Source organism: Hippopotamus amphibius, chromosome 15 (genome assembly GCF_030028045.1).
Source record: "Hippopotamus amphibius kiboko isolate mHipAmp2 chromosome 15, mHipAmp2.hap2, whole genome shotgun sequence".
Classification (NCBI taxonomy): Eukaryota; Metazoa; Chordata; class Mammalia; order Artiodactyla; family Hippopotamidae; genus Hippopotamus; species Hippopotamus amphibius.
Window position 1 is genome coordinate 26,343,028 of NC_080200.1, and position 20,044 is coordinate 26,363,071.

General features: G+C 44.6%; 1 protein-coding gene across 1 annotated transcript in view; it reads right to left on the reverse strand.

Moving 5' to 3' along the window:
* OBSCN (obscurin, cytoskeletal calmodulin and titin-interacting RhoGEF) overlaps positions 1–20,044 on the reverse strand; it is a 188,951-nt gene that overhangs the window by 112,280 nt on the left and 56,627 nt on the right. The window contains 5 exon segments of the mRNA XM_057708594.1: positions 3,108–3,139; positions 5,330–5,605; positions 9,110–9,385; positions 12,432–12,707; positions 16,203–16,478. Of these exon segments, the coding sequence (XP_057564577.1) occupies positions 3,108–3,139; positions 5,330–5,605; positions 9,110–9,385; positions 12,432–12,707; positions 16,203–16,478 (1,136 nt within the window).

A 20,044-nucleotide genomic window follows, 5' to 3' on the forward strand; every position in this document is an offset into this window, starting at 1 on the left:
GTTGTGGCACATGGGCTCAATAGTTGTGGCTCACAGGCTTTAGAGCGCAGGTTCAACAGTTGTGGCGCATGGGCTTAGTTGCTCCGTGGCATGTGGAGTCTTCCCAGAGCAGAGTTTGAACCCACGTCCCCTGCATTGGCAGGCCGATTCTTTACCACTGTGCCACCTAGGAAATCCCCCACTGAGGTTTTAAACATCTTTATTATGCTTTGAATCAGAAACATGATACTTTTCACACTACCATAAATCTTTTAAAATTGCATTTTCCAACTATGTTGCTACTACATGGAAATAAAAATGCTTTCTGCATACTGATTTTTTTACATGGTAATTTTTCTCAACTCATACTAGGTCTAATTAATTTTTTAGATTTTCTGAATTGATATTCATGTAATCTGTGATTTCTACTTACTTTTTTTTCCCAAGTTTTATCACTATTTTATTTCCTCTTACTCTGCTGTAAAATGGTGGATAGAAGCAGTGACAGTGGCTTCCTGTGTTGTTCTCTCTCTTAAAAGCAAAGCTGTCAAGGTTCTCATTAAGTGTGCAGTTATCTGGTATTTCCTGTAGTACAATTTACTGAATTAAAGCAGGACTTTTATTTATAGTTTGTTAATACTTTATGGCATGAATTGATGCTAAATTTTATCAAAATTACTCTGGATTTATACCTTAAATTTTATCAAACTTTTATCTGTATTTATTGTGATAATCCCACCTTTTTTTTTCATTCAATCTGTTAATTTCATGCTTTCTATTGATCTGCTTATGTTTCTAAAGCTAAACCAGCCTTGAATTCTTGGACTACAACCTTCACCATAGTGTATTATCTTCCTGATATATTGCTGAATTCAGTTGGCTAATATTTTGTCTAAGGTTTTGCTTTGATATCTATACTAGATTGACCTGTAATTTTAATTCTTGTTACATTCCTTGTTAGATTTTGGTGTCCATACTATGTTATGTACAGAAAACCATTTGCAGAGTGTATCTCCTTCTATTCTCTAGAAGAATCTCCATGAACATGGATTAACCTCTTTCTAGAATATTTCATATAATTTACTAACGAAGCCACTGGGCTCAGATCTTTCTCTCTGAGAAAATGATTTATTGTGGTTCTATTTATTTGAAAGATTTAGGACTGTTGGAGTTGTCTAATTCTTCTTGTGTCACTTCTGATATAGTTTTCTAGGAACTGGCCAAATTGTCAAAATTTTTCAAATTGACTACCATAAAATAATGTGTCATATTCTCTTAAAATAACATTTGACCAAGGTACAGAGGGAGTTTTCTGGTACCTATACACACCCACAAACTATTATATACAGGTACAATACCACACTGTTATGCACTGGCACCTGGAGGTCAGGGTAGGATCTCAGCCATTGTTATTTGACATTAACACACTCTTTCTTTTAACTGTTTATTTATGCTTTTAATAGTATAATGGACAATGAATCCACTACTCACTCAAGAATTAATATGTTCCCAATGAATTATCTACTTGCAACACACTCGTAATGAAAGGAAAAGGAATCCGTTCTCAGACTTCTTTATGAACCAGCCAGAGAGGCACAAACTCACTAACCATTAAAGTAAATACTTTAAAGACATAAAGTAAATGTCTTATGAGACTGTGGCAGCTGCTACTGTAAGAGCTCATCTGTAACAAAGTGTGGTGGTGTAGTATAAGCTACTTATTCATTTCCACTTCTAAGTTTACAAATCAAACTCCAAGAATATTGACACAAAATATCCTAACTGAAGCAAAAGAAAACAATATTTTGTTTGAAAAGAACATTCTAAACCTCCTGTGCAGGACTTCCCTGGTGAAGCAGTGGTTAAGAATCCACCTGCCAATGCAGGGGACGTGGGGTTCAAGCCCTGGTCCAGGAAGATTCCACAGGCTGAGGAGCAACTAAGCCCATGCGCCACAACTCCTGAGCCTGAGCTCTAGAGCCCCACGAGCCACAATTACTGAGCCCAAGTGCCACAACTACTGAAGCCCAAGCACCTAGAGCCTGTATTCCACAACAAGAGAAGCCACCGCAATGAGAAGCCTGCGCACCACAACAGAGTAGCCCCCGCTTACCACAACTAGAGAAGAGCCTGTGCACAGCATTGAAGACCCAATGCAGCCAAACATAAATTAAATAAATAAATATTTTTTTAAAAAGCTTAATAATTTTTAAAAAATAAACAAATTAAATAAACCTCAGGTGCATATCACAGATGCATACCTAACAATGCCCGGCTCCTTTTTTTATTATTCATAGACATCACAACAAAACCTGGACCTAGATTTTGGTACATGGAGTGAAAAGAGAAGAGAGTCTCCCAGAACACCTAAACTATTATAAACCAAATTTCACGTTTCGAGATAATTCCAAGTATGATTATGTGACAAAAAATTTCCGCTTACTTTGGTTCAGTGAAATTCAAGGTCTCACAAGCAAAAACCCTCATGTGGTGTCATGTGAGGGACGTGGGGATGGCCAAAACATCCAACAGAACGATATTCACGTAGTCCCAGGTAAGAGACATCTGGTCTACCTCAAACCCCAAGTACCAGGTGATCCAGAGTCCTCAACACCAGGGAACATTCTATGCAGCTGTTGCGACATGGGATTAAGTGTTACTTCATGGAAACACTACTCGAAGTTTCTAAGAGTGGCCGAACTCCCTTCCAATCCCACGCCCCTTCAATTCAAACTCCCTTGGCTCAGCCATGGGCATAAGAATAGTAAGTGGAAGGACGGCAGACCTGAAGAGATGAAGTCTAACGGAAGGAATGCTAGGGTCCCGTGGGTCTATCCGTCAATCCCGTCATCTCCTCCAAACAGCCTCAGGTAGAACCCTCTGTGATGTCCACAGGGAAGGAGACCTTCTGGCCTCAAGCCTCACTGGCTGTACTCCCCAGTGTCCACCTTCCCCGCCTGCTGCACCACCAGCTGCTGGGTACAGCCCTTGGCCTCCACCTGCACTTTTGAGATTGCACTCGGCTTCTTCCCATCCCAGGACCGTGTCATCTCCTTCTGGGTCTGGGCTACCTTGCACCTCAGCGTGGCCGTCCCCTCCCCAACCACAGTATGCCCTTCACTGTGCACTGGCTGCTCCTTGGCAAACACAGCCATGGGCTCTGGGGACAGGGAGGGAAGCACAGGGTCAGTGACATGATCATCTAAGGCAGGGAGGCAACACTGGGGGAAAAAGACTAAACAGGGAGGCAGGAGGACTGGAAACTCCTCTAGACTCTGCACCAGCTCTGTGGCCTAGGGATACAATTATCTATACATTCGACCACTGCTCCAAGTGAGCTGTTCCAAGTAAGGACATTGTGAAAGACTTCTCCATACATGGGATCTGGGGGTGGAGGAGGGGGGTGTCACAAAGCATGCACACCTCAACCTTGCTAGATGAAGCCAGAGTCTTTCCCACTCAGTTATGCTGGGACCGTTCCCACCCACAGCGCATGAGAATTCCTGAGGCTCCACCCTCTTGCCTACTCTCAGTGTGTCCACTGTTGTCAGTCTGGCGGGAGCAAAGTCGTACTTCCTGTGGCTGTCTCTTGCCTGGTTCTGATGACTCACAAAGTGGAGCAACTTCATTAATCTTTTTGGTCATTACTGTTTGCTCTTCTAAGGTGCCACTGTTAAAGAATTCTGCTTGGTTTTCAATAGCATTTTCTGTCTTTTTCATGTTCGTTTTTAGGAGTTCTATTTGCATGCTAGAGCCTTTCTCTTCCCTATCTGTGTGACCTGTCATGTCACTCTTTTATAGTGTCCTCTAATGAATCTAACGAATGTTTTTAGCTTTAATGCAGTCAAATGTGTCATTCTTGTCCCATGGTGGTTAGTGCATTTGGGTTCTGTGTCAGGAATCTCTCCCTACCCAAAAGTTTTTAAACAACCTACGTCATCATCTAAGAGTTTTATGGTTTTCTCACTTACCCTGAGGTCTCTAACCCACCTGGAGTTGGGTTTGTGTGTGGTGTGAGTTACCACATGACTTTTTTTTCCCATATGGTTAAGTGGAAAAACAAAACTCATAAAAAGACCATCATTTCTCCACTCCTTGCACAGGCACCATACTAAAAAAAAAAGTGGAGATGGGGCGAGAGTCCATCTGCAGACAGGTCTGTTTCTGAGCTCTCTATTCTGTTCTTTTGATCTAATCAAAGGAACTGTCCCTACATTGATCCATCTTTCTACATTACTGTAGCTTTATAATAGTTCTTGATATTGGTAGAGCAAATGCTCACACTGAATCTGACAATTTTCAATACCTCCCACCCTCCCAAAGAACATCTGTTTGGATTTGGACTGTTAATCAATATCCTAGATTTTTTCATGAATTTCTATCCATTTATTTAGACCTTCTTTATCATCTCTTAAAAATGTTAAGTAATTTTTCCCCTCAAGCCCATTAAGCACCTTGTATGATATTTGGAATTAGAAACATTATATCTCTGATGCTATTATAAATAGTTTAAAATTTTACTTTTCAACTGTCGCTAGTATATAAATGTAGCAGTGTTTTCTGTATGTCAGTATTTGTATGCATTTATCTTTCCAAACACTCTTACAAGTCAAATAATTTACTCTTGGGATTTCAGAATTGATAATCATGTCATCTTTGAATCGCACTTTGGTTTTCCAACTTGTATGCATTTTATTTCACTTCCCTCTCTTCTGTTTTGTGCAATGTTGAATACAAGTGGTGACAGTGAGCCTCCTTCTCTTTTTCCCCAACTCATATCAAAACTTTCAAGGTTTCTCTTTAATTATGAGGTTAGCTGGTGTTTTCTGTACCATTTATCAAGGTAAGGAAAAGTTTGCTTACTGACAGTTATAATTTTATGGCATAAATTGATGATAAAATTTATCAAACATTAGTTCTTATTCAAAGAAATGCAAATGTCTCTGACTAGTAATAAGCCCAATGTGGTGTTGAGAGAGGGCATCCGGGAGCTTCCCAGACATCCAAAACATCATGGTCACATAACTTAGGTGTGAGATGCCTAGTATATTTCAGTACTCAAGCACCCAATAGAGCCATAGCCCTAGACACCAAGCAACACAAGAAGGGTCTTGGCACGTGCTCAGAATGAATGATTAAGCAGTATTACATGGAAGCACCACGAGGTGTATAAGAACAGCCCCTCTCCCTCTCACACACACCCTTTCCATTCTGTCTCCCTTGTCCTAGTCATGAGTGTGAAAATAGGACGTGCGAGTAGGAGGCCTTCAGGAGGCCTGAAGAGATGAAGTCTAATGAGAGAACACCAGGGTTTATCTCCAAACAACACTAAGTACCGCAAAGAACTGACCTGTGACATCCAGGTGGAAGGACACCCTCTGGCCCCCGGCCTCGCAGCTGTACTCCCCGGCGTCGGCCTTGCCCGCCTGCTGCACCACCAGCCGCCGCCCACGGCCCGTGGCCTCCACACGCACTTTCGAGCTCGAACTCAGCTTCTTCCCGTCCTTGTACCACGTCACCTCCGTCTGGGCCTGGGCCACCTCGCAGCTCAGCGTGGCGCTGGCCCCCGCCACGGCCTGCACTTCCCTGCGTGCCGGCTGCTCCTTGGCAAACACCACCGAGGGCTCTGGGGACAGGGAGGGATACACAGGGTCAAAGACACAATCTCAGTCAGGACAGACCCCCAGGCAAAGAAGACATGGATGGGGAAGTAGGAGGGACCAGGACAGGGCGGGTAGAGGCTGAGCTGGAGGCTTCCCGAGTCTCAGCACCAGCCATGTGCCCTGCTGAAGTCCCCCTGCCTCTCCAGCAGTTAGTAACACAACTGACACAATCTCCCTTGGGTCCCTGTGAGCTGATCTGGTTGCGGGGGGCAGGTGGGGGGGAGACTGCTCCCCTGCTCATGGCATCTGCAGGGTCACAAGGCCACTGTTCCCCATCCTTCCTAGATGATGCCAGAGTCTTTTCCATATGTTATGCAGGGAACTTTTCACCTGAAGTCCATGGAAATCACTGAGGCCCTGGCCTACTCTTAGTATTGTCAACTTGTGGCAATCTGGTGGGAGTCCTTGCACCTCCCCGGAGCTTTCTGTTTCATTGAGGAATAAAGAAGCTGAGCATCTTTCCCCATAGCATTGGGTTCCCATTACTCTTTTGTTCTTCCTGGTGAGACTATCCAAATCTTTTGCCCACTTACCATTGGTAGGCTCTATCTTTACTTGATTCATTGAGATACTAGAGAATGACAGATCGGTAGGTTTTAAGGATAGTCTCAACTATGGGGCTCCCATTTCCACTCTCTGATCCAGTCCTCTGATAAATCAAAGTTTTTCCCTTTAATGGTGTCACAATATCCATTTCATCCCTTGAGTTTGGAGCATTTGTGTTCTAATTAACAAATCTTTCCTTGCCTTCAGTTTTAAACAAACCACATTATCATCTCAGGGTTTTTTGGTTTTTGCCTTTCACACTGAAGTTTCTAACCCACCAGAGTTGACTTTTCGGTCTGGTGTGAATTGCTAGTATAATTAATTTTTGCATATGGTTAACTGGTCCAAACACAACTGATGAAGACAACATCCTTCCTAGACTTCTCAAATAGACAACATAAAAACAGATGGAATTTGGGCTGGGAGTGGGGGGGCAGGGCGGTGTGCAGAAATCCTTTTATGCAGGGAACTATTTATGAGCTCACTATTCTGTCCCTCTGATGTGGTGAATATCCCTTATCTAGAAAACTATAGTCTTATTAAATTTTTTTGACATCGAGTCACAGGAAATATTCCCACCATCCTATTCTTCAAGAAAATACCATATTGGCTGTACCTTGCCTTTGGAATTTATCCATTATTCCTCCATCTGACCACCCAAAAAACCAATTTGGTTCGGTTCTGATTGTGAATGAATATCTTTGATTTTTTCCTCGGATTTCTATCCATCTAGTGCAACCTGCGACTGTTTCTCAAGAATGTTTAGCAACTTCCCCACACACAGCCTCCTAGCAAGTTTTATCACACCTAGAATTAGAAACATGATACACTTGTGCTATTCTAACTCTTTCAACAAAAATTTCAACTTCCAAGTGTTTCCTGCCAGGACTTAGATGTAGAAATGTCTTCTGCCTATGGATGTGTTTACACACCATCCTACTCATGAATCGTACGCAGTCTAATAATTTATCTCTGGGGTTGTCTGAGTTGACAAACACATCATCAACAAATTCCACCTTTAGTGTTTTGAAACCGCTTGCCAGTGATTTTATATGCTCCTCCTTACTCGACTCAGAGGTTAAAGTGGCCTATGTGCCAAAGCAGCCTTAGGTCAAAGATCCACATACACATCAACTGGGATGTTGCTCTTCTTGTTGTTGTTGCAGGAGTTTTATAACCCTTAAAAAAAGACACTTTTATACAGTTTGCTAAGAATTTTACAGCATGAATTGACATTCAGTTTTATCAAACTTTTTGTCTCCAGGTAGGAAGTCAAATGTCATCAACCATTTGATTCTCTACTCATTCAAAGGATCACGTCTTTCTGGATTCACTCTCTTCATGTCAAGCTGTCTATTTATAGAGCTTGCCAACATTCAACCCAACCTGCAATCCTGAACTACAGCTTTCAACACTGATCTCTTCTCCCTGGATACATGGCTGAACTCATTTTGCTGACATTTAATTTATGGTTTGACCTTGATATTTCCAATGAATAGGTCTGGAATGTCATTCTTCCTGCCTTTGTCGGATTCTCGGATCAACGTAAGGCTCTGTACATAAAGAGAGTTACAGAGTGTATCTCCTTTTTCTGCCTCTAGGACCATCTCCACAGGCATGGAGTAATACTTTTCCAGGATAATTTAGAGACTGTACCTGAGAATTACAGGGCTGAGAAGATTTTTCATTATTGATCCTACTAATTGGCGAGTCATAAAAATCCTGGAATTTTCTATACCTTTTTGTGTCAGTTTTCATAGAGTTTGCTAGGAGTTTGCCAAATTTCACAACTTTTCAATGGTTTTATCTAAGGTTACTCTATGACATTCTCTGAAAGCCACATTTTACAAAGATGCACGGCGGGATCTGGGGTATCTATACACACCCACAAAATCATCCTATACTGGCACAGTCTCAAACAGTTATAGGTTAGCTCATAGGAGTCAGTGTGGATTGGCAGTCAACCCTGATTTGGCATTAAGACCCTCTTCATAGAAGAGAAATAATCTGATATCTTATCCTGCCCTGTATTCCAGCGATGAGGCAGAGACACTCATAACCATTAGGAAAATGCAACGAAGTTAAGATCGCTGTGCCAGTCAAAGGCTGCTAGTACACAAACTCCTCATTAGCATAGCATACTGATGTGGCAGAAGCGACTTTTTCCTTTCCAATCCTACATTCATCAATGTAACACCAAGCAGAATACTGACCTGGAACAGGCAAACTGTTGAAGACAAAGGCAAAATCATGTTGGATTTAAGATCATCCTAAATAGCAAAGCTGACGCACTACCAATTCTCCTTTCTTCCCTTTGCAAGGACATGACAACAAAACATGGGCCTATATTTTGTTCCCTACAGGCAAACACAGCTTCCATATCCAGGAAAAGGAAGAAAAGGCATCCCAGAAACCTCAGATCTGATCATCCAAACTTCACTTCTGAGATAATTCCAAGTGGGATTGTGAAACCAGTATTTCCCCTAATCCGGGAGCAATGAAATTGAAACCTCTGGCCAACCGAGACCAGGCATGAGGTGCCGGACAAGGCCACGTGGTAGCTGTCAGCAAAGACCCAGCAAGGGAGGAAAGTCACATCTCCCCAGGCCTACCTCACACCCCAGGCATCACGGAGAGTCAGGGTCCCAACACCAGGAACAACAGGAAGGTTCTGGGCAGCTGCTAAAACAGTGCGACTAGGCCTTACTGTGTGGAAACAGCTGGACACAATTGACTCGTCTTTCTTCCATGGACACCCTCCCCATCCAGCCCACCCCCCCGCCTCGGGCAGAAATGGTTTTCAGGGTGGGACAAGAAGACTTGGGGGCTACAGACAAGTGCATAGAAATCTGTGGAGGCCACAAGCCAGGCCCCTCATCACCCCCTAATAGGCTAGCCTAGTGTCCTCCTCCACAACTGACCTGTGACATCCAGGTGGAAGGACACCCTCTGGCCCCCGGCCTCACAGCTGTACTCGCCGGCGTCGGCCTTGCCCGCCTGCTGCACCACCAGCCGCCGCCCACGGCCCGTGGCCTCCACACGCACTTTCGAGCTCGAACTCAGCTTCTTCCCGTCCTTGTACCACGTCACCTCCGTCTGGGCCTGGGCCACCTCGCAGCTCAGCGTGGCGCTGGCCCCCGCCACGGCCTGCACTTCACTGCGTGCCGGCTGCTCCTTGGCAAACACCACCGAGGGCTCTGGAACAGGGAGGGAAACACGGGGTCAAAGACATAACCTCAGTCAGGAAGGCCGCTTGGGGCAAAGAAGACCTGGATGGGGAGGAGGGGGACCCAGGACAGGGGAGTAGAGGGTGAGCTCGGGGCTTCTCAAGTCTCAGCACCAGCCATGTGCCCTGCTGAAGTCCCCCTGCCTTTCCAGCAGCAAGTAACACCACTGACACAATCTCCCTTGGGTCCCTGTGAGCTGATCTGGTTGCGGGGGGCAGGTGGGGGGGAGACTGCTCCCCTGCTCATGGCATCTGCAGGGTCACAAGGCCACTGTTCCCCATCCTTCCTAGATGATGCCAAAGTCTTTTCCATATGTTATGCAGGGAACTTTTCACCTGCAGTCCATGGAAATCACTGAGGCCCTGGTCTACTCTTAGTATTGTCAACTTGTGGCAATCTGGTGGGAGTGCCTGCACCCCCCTGGACCTTTCTGTTTCACTGAGGAATAAAGAAGCTGAGCATCTTTCCCCATAGGACTGGGTCCCCATTACCCTTCTGTTTTTCCTGGTGACATATTCAAATCTTTTCTCCACTTACCAAGAGTAAGCTCTATCTTTGCTTGATTCATTTAGATACCAGAGAATGACAAATCGGTAGGTTTTAAGGATAGTCTCAACTATGGGGCTCCCATTTCCACTCTCTGATCCAGTCCTCTGATAAATCAAAGTTTTTCCCTTTAATGGTGTCACAATATCCATTTCATCCCTTGAGTTTGGAGCATTTGTGTTCTAATTAACAAATCTTTCCTTGCCTTCAGTTTTAAACAAACCACACTATCATCTCAGGGTTTTTTGGTTTTTGCCTTTCACACTGTGGTTTCTAACCCACCAGAGTTGACTTTTCGGTCTGGTATGAATTGCTAGTATAATTAATTTTTGCATATGGTTAACTGGTCCAAGCACAACTGATGAAGACAACATCCTTCCTAGACTTCTCAAATAGACAACATAAAAACAGATGGAATTTGGGCTGGGAGTGGGGGGGCAGGGCGGTGTGCAGAAATCCTTTTATGCAGGGAACTATTTATGAGCTCACTACTCTGTCCCTCTGATGTGGTGACTATTCCTGTACGGGGATCCCCTTATCTTGAAAACTGTAGCCTCATGATGATTCTTGACATCGGGTCAAAGGAAATGCTCCCACCATCCTACTCTTCAAGAAAATCGCATATTGGCTGTACCTTGCCTTTGGAATCTGTTATTCTTCCACCTGACCACCCAAAACACAAATTTGGTTCGATTCTGATTGTGAATCAACATCTATGATTTTTTCCTCAGATTTCTATCCATCTAGTGCAACCTGTGACTCTCCCTCAAGAATGTTTAATAATTTCCCCACACACAGCCTACAGTAACTTTTATCAGGCCTGGCATTAGAAACATGATACAATTGTGCTATTCTAACTCTTTCAACAAAAATTTCAACTTCTAAGTGTTTCTTGCCAGGACTTAGATGTAGAAATGTTTTCCGCATATTGATTTGTTTACACACCAATCCTACTCACGAATTGTACGCAGTCTAATAATTTACCTCTGGGATTACCTGAGTTGATAAACACGTCGTCAGCTAATTCTGCCTTTAGTGTTTCAAGACCATTTGCCAGTGATTTTATACGCTCCTCCTTACTCGATTCAGAGGTTAGAGTGGCCTAGGTGTATTGTCCCTCAAGTCAGAGATTCACATACACATGAAGTGGGATGTTGTTGTTGTTGCAGGAAGTTTATAACCCTCACAAAAAGGACATTTTTATAAACTTTGCTAAGAATGAATTGACACTATTTTATCAAACTTTTTGTCTCCAGGTAGGAAGTTCAAACTTCATCAACCATTTGATTCTCTACTCATTCAGATAATCGCATCGTTCCAGATTCAATTTCTTAATGCTAAGCTGTATATCTATTAACAGTGCCAACATTCAACCCAAGGTGCAATCGTGGACTATGACTTTCATCACTGACCTCTACCCCGTGGGTACATGGCTGAACTCATTTTGCTGACATTTAATTTACTATTTTGGCCTTGATATTTCCAATCAATAGGTCTGGAATGTCATTCTTCCCACCTTTCTTGTGTAATTCTCTTATCGATGTTAGGGTCTATACATAGAGTTACAGGGTGTATCTCCTTTTTCCGCCTCTAGGACCATCTCCAAAGGCATGGAATAATAGTTTCCCAGGATAATTTTTAGAGCATATCAGAGAACTACAAGACTAAGAAGATTTTTCATTATTGATCCTACTAATTGGCGAGTCATAAAACTCTGAGTTTTCTATAACTTCTTGAGTCAGTTTTCATAGAGTTGACTAGGAGTTTGCCAAATTTCACAACTTTTCAATGGTTTTATCTTAGGATACTCTCTGATATTCTCTGAAAGCCACATTTTACAAAGATGCACGGCGGGATCTGGGGTATCTATACACACCCACAAATCATCCTATACTGGCACAGTCTCAAATGGTTATAGGTTAGCACACAGGAGTCAAAGTGGGTTGGCAGTCAACCCCGATTTGGCATTAAGACTCTCTTCATAAGCTGAGAGGAAGCGAGAGAGTAGCACAGACATATATATACTACCAACTGTAAAATAGATAGCCAGTGGGAAGTTGTTGTATAACAAAGGGAGTCCAACTCGAGGATGGAAGATGCCTTAGAGGACTGGGATGGGGAGGGTGGGGGGGACTCGAGGGAGGGTGGGGGGGTGAGTCGAGGGAGGGAGGGAATACGGGGATATGTGTATAAAAACAGATGATTGAACTTGGTGTACCCCCCAAAAATAATAAATAAATAAATAAATAAATAAATAAATAAATAAATAAATAAAAGACTCTCTTCATAGAAGAGAAATAATCTGATATCTTAGCCTGCCCTGTATTCCACCGATGAGGCAGAAACACTCATAACCATTAGGAAAATACAACGAAATTAAGATCGCTGTGCCAGTCAAAGGTTGCTAGTACACAAACTCCTCATTAGCATAGCATACTGACGTGGCAGAAGCGACTCCTCCAGGACTAACCTGTGACATCCAGGTGGAAGGACACCCTCTGGCCCCCGGCCTCACAGCTGTACTCCCCAGCGTCGGCCTTGCCCGCCTGCTGCACCACCAGCCGCCGCCCACGGCCCGTGGCCTCCACACGCACTTTCGAGCTCGAACTCAGCTTCTTCCCGTCCTTGTACCACGTCACCTCCGTCTGGGCCTGGGCCACCTCGCAGCTCAGCGTGGCGCTGGCCCCCGCCACGGCCTGCACTTCACTGCGTGCCGGCTGCTCCTTGGCAAACACCACTGAGGGCTCTGGGACAGAGAGAGAAACATGGGGTCAAAGACACAATCTCAGTCAGGAAGGTTGCCTGGGGCAAAGAAGACCTGGATGGGGAGGTGCTAGGGCCCAAGGAGGGCATAGAGGGTGAGCTGGAGGCTTCTTGAGTCTCAGCACCAGCCATGTGCCCTGAAGAAGTCCCCCTGCCTTTCTCAGCAGCAAGTAACACAACTGACACAATCTCCCCCTGGGTCCCTGTGAGCTGATCCGGTTGGTGGGGGTGGAAAAGACTTCTCCCCTGTTCATGACATCTGCAGGGTCACAAGGCCACTGTTCCCCATCCTTCCTAGATGATGCCAGACTTTTCCATATGATTATGCAGGGATATTTTCACCTGCAGTCCATGGAAATCGCTGAGGCCCTGGCCTACAGTTAGTATTACTGACTTAAGACAATCTGGTGGGAGTGCTTCTATACCCCTGGACCTTTCTGTTTCATTGAGGAATAAAGAAGCTGAGCATCTTTCCCCATAGCATTGGGTCCCCATTACTCTTTTGTTTTTCCTGGTGACACTATGCAAATCTTTTGGCCACTCAACAACAGTAGGCTCTATCTTTACTTAATTCATTTAGATACTAGAGAATGACAAATCAGTAGGTTTTAAGGATAGTCTCAACAGTGGGGCTCCCATTTCCACTCTCTGATCCAGTCCTCTGACAAATCAAAGTTTTTCCCTTTAATGGTGTCACAATATCCATTTGGCCTTTGAGTTTGGACTATTCGTGTTCTATTTCACAAATCTTCCCTTGCCTTCAGTCTTTAAACAAACTACATTCTCATCTGACGGTTTTTTGGTTTTTGCCTTTTACACTGAAGTTTCTAACCCACCAGATTTGACTTTTCGGTCTGGTGTGAGTTGCTAGTACAATCAATTTTTCTTGGACAGTTAACTGGTCCAAGCACAATTTATGAAGACAACATCCTTCCTCGACTTCTCAAATAGACACCATAAAGACAGATGGAATTGTGGCTGGGAGTGGGGGGTGGGAGGGTTGGTGTGCAGGAATCCTTTTATGCAGGGAACTGTTTCTGAGCTCGCTACTCTCTCCCTCTGATGTGCTGAATATCCCTGCACGGGGATCCCTTTATCTTAAAAACTGTAGTCTTATGATAATGCTTGACATGGGGCCACAGGAAACGTTCCCACCATCCTATTTGTCAAGAAAATAGCATATTGGCTGTACCTTGCCTTTGGAATCTGTCTGTTATTCTTCCCTCAGACCACCCAAAACACAAATTTGGTTCAACTTTGATTGTGAATCAACATCTTTGATTTTTTCCTCAAATTTCTATCCATCTAGTGCAACCTGTGACTCTCCCTCAAGAATGTTTAATAACTCTCCCACACACAGCCTCCTAGCAGCTTTTATCAGACCTGGCATTAGAAACATGACACATTCGTGCTATTCGAACTCTTTCACAAAAATTTCATTTTCCAAGCCTTTCTGGCCAGGACTTAGATGTAGAAATGTTTTCTGCATACTGAGTTTATACACACCAATCCTACTCATGAATCCTACGCAGTCTAACAATTTATCTCTGGGGTCGTCTGAGTTGATAATCACATCACCAGCTAATTCCACCTTTAGTCTCTTGAAGCCGTTTCCTGGTTATTTTATGCTCCTCTTCACCCGACCCCGTGGTTAGAGTGACCTATGCGTATTGTCCGTCCCGTCAAAGATCCAGGTACAGGTTAAGTGGGACACTGTTGTTGTTCTTGCTGTTTTTGCAGGAATTTTATACACACTTTTATACAGCTTCCTTAGAATTTTATGGCATAAACTGATGCTCAATTCTATCAAAATTTTTATCTCGATGTAGGACATGAACATTTAATGAACCATTTCATTCTCCTCTCATTCAGATGATCACATTTCTCGGCATTCAACCTCTTAATGTTAAGCTTTATATCTATTCATGTTGCCAACATTCAACGCAACGTGCAATCCTGGACTACAGCTCTCATCACTGACCTCTACCCCCTGGATACATGGCTGAACTCACTGTACTAACACTTAATTTATACTTTTGGCCTTGGTATATGCAATCAATAGGTCTGGGATGTCATTCTTCCCGCCTTTCTTGTGTGATTCTCATATGGATGTTAGGTTCTGTACATAAAGAGAGTTATGGAGTGTATCTCCTCTTTCTGCCTCTAGGACCATCTCCACAGGCATGGAATAATAGTTCTCCAGGATATTTTGTAGAGTGTACTAGAGCTCTACAGGGCTGAGAAGATTTTTCATTGTAGGTCTTAAACACTGACAAGTCAGACAAGTTTTCTATATCTTCTTGTGTCAGTTTTCATACACTTGGCTAGAATGTAGCCAAATTTCACAGCTTTTCAATCTTTTTACCTTAGGATACTTTCTGATATACTCCAAAAGCCATATTTTTACAAAGCCTCATGCTGGGATCTGGGCTATCTGTACACACCCACTGATCATCCTATATGGCACGCTCTCCACTGGTTATGGGCCGGCACCTAGGAGTCAGTGTGGGACGGCTCCCTCCCCTATTCAGCATTAAGACTCTTTTCACAGAAGGGAAGTAACCTGATTGCTGAGCCTGCCCTGTGTTCCAGCCACGAGGCAGAGACACTACTAATCAACAGGAAAATGCAATGAAATAAAGACTGCTTTGCCAGTCAGAGGCTGCTAGTACAGTAACTCCTCATTAGCAAAGCATACTGACATGGCAGAAGCGCCTTTTTCCTTTCCATTCCCTGAGTCATCAACGTAACACCAAGGGGAACAGTGACATGGAACAGGCAAATTGTTGAAGACAAAGGCAAAATCATGCTGGATTTAAGAAGATTACCCTAAGTAGTACAGGTGACTCTCTACCAATCCCCCTTCTTTCTTCCCTTTGCAAGCGCATGACAACAAAACATAGGCCTATTTTTTGCTACTACAGGCAATCAGAGCTTCCATATCAAGGAAAAGGAAGGAAGGCCATTCCAGGAACCTCACATCTGATCATCCAAAGTTCAACCTTGAAATAAGCCCAAGTGAGATCATGAGCCCAATATTTCCCCTATTCCAGAATCAATGAAATTGTAACACCTCTGGCCAACTAAGACCCAGCAAGAGGTGCCAGATGAGGCCGTGTGGTAGCTGTCAGCAAAGACCCAGCATGGGAGGAACATCACATGCCCCTAAGGACTACCTCACACCCCAGGCATCAGGGAGAGCCAGGGTCCCGACACCAGGAACAACAGGAAGGTTCTGGGCAGGTGCTAAGACAGTGTCACGGAGGCTTACTGTGTGGAAACAGCTGGACACAATTCGCCCCTCTTTTTTCCATGCTCACCCTCCCCCTCCATCCACCCCTGGGCCACAGCGGCTATCAAGATGGGACATGGAAGCCTGGGAGGCTACAGGTGAGTGCACACAGGTCTGTGGACGCCACAAGCCAGGCCCCTCATCACCTCCTAACAGGCTAGCTTAGTGGCCTCCTCCACGACTGACCTGTGACATCCAGGTGGAAGGACACCCTCTGGCCCCCGGCCTCGCAGCTGTACTCCCCGGCGTCGGCCTTGCCCGCCTGCTGCACCACCAGCCGCCGCCCACGGCCCGTGGCCTCCACACGCACTTTCGAGCTCGAACTCAGCTTCTTCCCGTCCTTGTACCACGTCACCTCCGTCTGGGCCTGGGCCACCTCGCAGCTCAGCGTGGCGCTGGCCCCCGCCACGGCCTGCACTTCACTGCGTGCCGGCTGCTCCTTGGCGAACACCACCGAGGGCTCTGGGGACAGGGAGGGATATACAGGGTCAAAGACACCATCTAAGTCAGGAGAGCTGCCCAGGGCAAAGAAGAACTGGATGGGGAAGCAGGGAGCCGGGGGGAGGGGGGGAGAATGGGGCAAGCTGGAGGCTTCTCCAGGCTCAGCAACAGCCATGTGCCCTCCTGAAGTCCCCCTGCCTTTCTCAGCAGCAAGTAACACCACTGATACACTCTTGCTTGGGTCCCTGTGAGCTGCTGGCGGGGGGCGGGGAGGCTACTGGAAGAGACTTCTTCCCTCTTCATGACATCTGCAGAGTCACAGGGCAACTGTTCCCCAACCTTCCTAGATGATGCCAGAATCTCTTCCATACGGTCATGCAGGGAACCCTTCACCTGCAGTCCATGGATATCGCTGAGGCGCGGTGCCCTGGCCTAGTCTTAGTCTTGTCCAATTATGGCCATCTGTGGCAGTGCGTGCACCTCCCCATGGCTTTCGTTTTCACTGTCTGAGGAATAAAGACGCTGAGCACCTTTCCCAATAGGATTGGTTTGCCATTACTCTTGTGTTCTTCCTGATTTCACTCTTCAAATCGGGGCCCACTTACCAACAGCAGGCTCTCTCTGCTCGATTCATTCAAGGCACTCTATGCATTTAGGTACTAGAGGAATGACAGACTGGTAGTTTGCGGCGGGGGTTGTTCCTTTATTTATTGGCTGCAACTGGTCTGATGTACGGCTCTCGGGATCTTCGTTGCAGAGGACGGGCTCTTAGTTGGGTCGCGGAGGCTTCTCTCTAGTGATGGCATGAGGGTTTTCTCTTTTCTAGGTGTGGTGCCCAGATTCCAGGGTGTGTGGGCTCTATAATTTGCGGCATGCAGGCTCTCTAGTTGAGGCATAAGAGCTCTGTCGTTGTGGCACACAGGCTTACTTACCCTGTGGCCTCTTGTTCCCTGTCCAGGGATCAAACCCTTATCCCCCGTTTTGGAAGGCAGATTCCTTACACTGGACCAGGGATTGGTCCCAGATTGGTAGTTTTTAAGCATATTCCCAACTGTGGGTTTCCCATTTTCACTCTCTGATGAAGTCCTCTCATAAATCAAAGTTCTTCCTTTCAATAGTGTCACAATGTCCATTCTGTCCCTTTGAGTTTGGAGCACTTGTGTTCTATTGAAGAAACCTTTCCTTACCTTCGATCTTTAAGGAAACCACGCTATCATCGGAGGGTGTTGTGTTTTTTAACCTTTTACACGGAGGTTTCTAACCTACCCCGCATGGACTTTTCTGTGTGGTGTGAACTGCTAGTACAATTTAAATTCTCCCTGTGGGTAAGGGGTCCAAGCACTATCTACGAAGGCAGCAGCCTTCCTTGACTTCTCAAACAGACAACACAGTAACAGATGGAATTGTGGACGGGGTCGGGGTGAGGTGTAGGAATCCTTTTATGAAGAGGACTGTTTCTGAGTTCACTACTCTGTCCCTCTAATGTGGTGAATATCCCTGCATGGGGATCCTCTTATCTGGAAAACTTATGATAATTCTTGACATTGGGTCATAGGAAATGCTCCCATCTTCCTTCTCTACAAGAAAATAGCATATTGTCTGTATCCTGCTTTTGGAATCTGCCTGTTATGCTTCCATCCGACCACCCAAAACACAATTTTGGTTCGATTCTGACTGTGACCCAGTATCTTTGATTTCTTCCTCAGATTTCTATCCATCTAGTGCAACCTGTGACTGTCTCTCAAGAATGTTTAATAATTTCCCCACACACAGCCTATAGCAACTTTTATCAGACCTGGAACTAGAAACATGATACAACTGTGCTATTCTAGCTCTTTCAACAAAAATTTCATTTTCCAAGTGTTTTTGCCAGGACTTAGTTGTAGAAATGTTTTCTGCATGTTGGTTTTTTTATGCACTAATCCGACTCACACATAGTCTAATAATTTATCTCCGGGGTTGTCTGAGTTGATAATCACATCATCAGCTAATTCCACCTTTCGTTTTTGTAAACCATTTCCTGGTGATGTTTTGCCTCTCCTCACCTGATGCAGTGGTTAGAGTGGCCTACGTGTACCCCTCACCTCAAGGTTTCCAGGCACATGCTAAGTGGGATGTTCCTGTTGGTTTTGCAGGAATTTTATAACCTTTATAAAACAAAACTTTTATACATTTTGCTAAGAATTTTATGGCAGGAATTGATGCTCGATGTTATCAAACTTTTTGTCTCGAGGTAGGAAGTTCAAAATTCATCAACCATTTGATCCTCTACTCATTGAGATGATCATGGCTTTTTGCATTCAATCTCTTAATGCCAAGCTGTATATCTATTGACCTTGCAAACATTCAACCCAACGTGCAATCCTGGACTACAACTTTCATCACACATGTCTACCCCCTGCACACATGGCTGAATTCATGTTGCTAACATTTAATTTATGGTTTTGGCCTTGATATTCCAAATCAATAGGTCTGGAATATCATTCTTCCTGCCTTTCTTGTGTGATTCTCGTATTGATGTTAGGTTCTGTACATAAAGAGAGTTACGGAGTGCATCTCCTTTTTCTGCCTCTAGGACCATCTCCACAGGCACAGAATCATAGTTCTTCAGAGTATTTTGTAGAGTGTACTAGAGCTCTACAGGGCTGAGAAGATTTTTCATTATAGGTCGTAAACATTGACAAGTTATACAACTCTTTGAGTTTCTATATCTTCTTGTGTCAGTTTTCATACAGTTGACTAGAATTTAGCCAAATTTCACAACTTTTCAATCGTTTTATCTTAGAAATCTCTGTAGTATTCTCTGAAAGCCACATTTTAAAAAGCTACACAGTGGGACCTGGCGTATCTATACACACCCACAAATCATCCTGCACTGGCACGCTCTCAATCTGTTTTGGGTTGGCACCTAGGAGTCAATGAGGGATGCCAGCCCACCCCTATTCAGCATTAAGACTCTTTTCACAGGAGACGAAAAACTTGCTTTCTTAGACCGCTCTATGTTCCAGCCACAAGGGACAGACTCTCACTAGCCATCAGCAAAATGTAAGGAAATAAAGACTGCTTTGCCAGTCAGAGGCTGCTAGTACAATAACTCCCCAAGCATACTGATGTGGCAGAAGTGAGTTTCTCCTTTCCATCCCTAGATTCATCAATGTAACACCAAGGGGAATGCTGACCCAGAACAGCCAAAGTGTTTGAAGACAAAAGCAAAATCATATTGCATTCAGAAGATCTAATAAGACCCTAAATAGCAAAGGTGACTCGCTACCCATCCTCCCTTCTTTCTTCTCTATGCAAGGACATCACAGCAAAACATGCGCCTATTTTTTTGCTACCTACAGGCAATTGGAGCTTCCATATTCACGAAAAGGAAGAAAGGGCATCCCAGAAACCTCCGATCTGATCAACCAAACTTCAATTCTGAGATCATTCTAAGTGGAAGTCTCTGACCAATGTTTTCCCAAATCCAGGATCAATGAAATTGTAATTCCTCTGGCCAAACGAGATATCCTCGGCCTGAGGTTTCAAATAAGGCCATGTGGTAGCTGTCAGCCAAACCCAAGGGTGGGAGGAAAGTCACATGT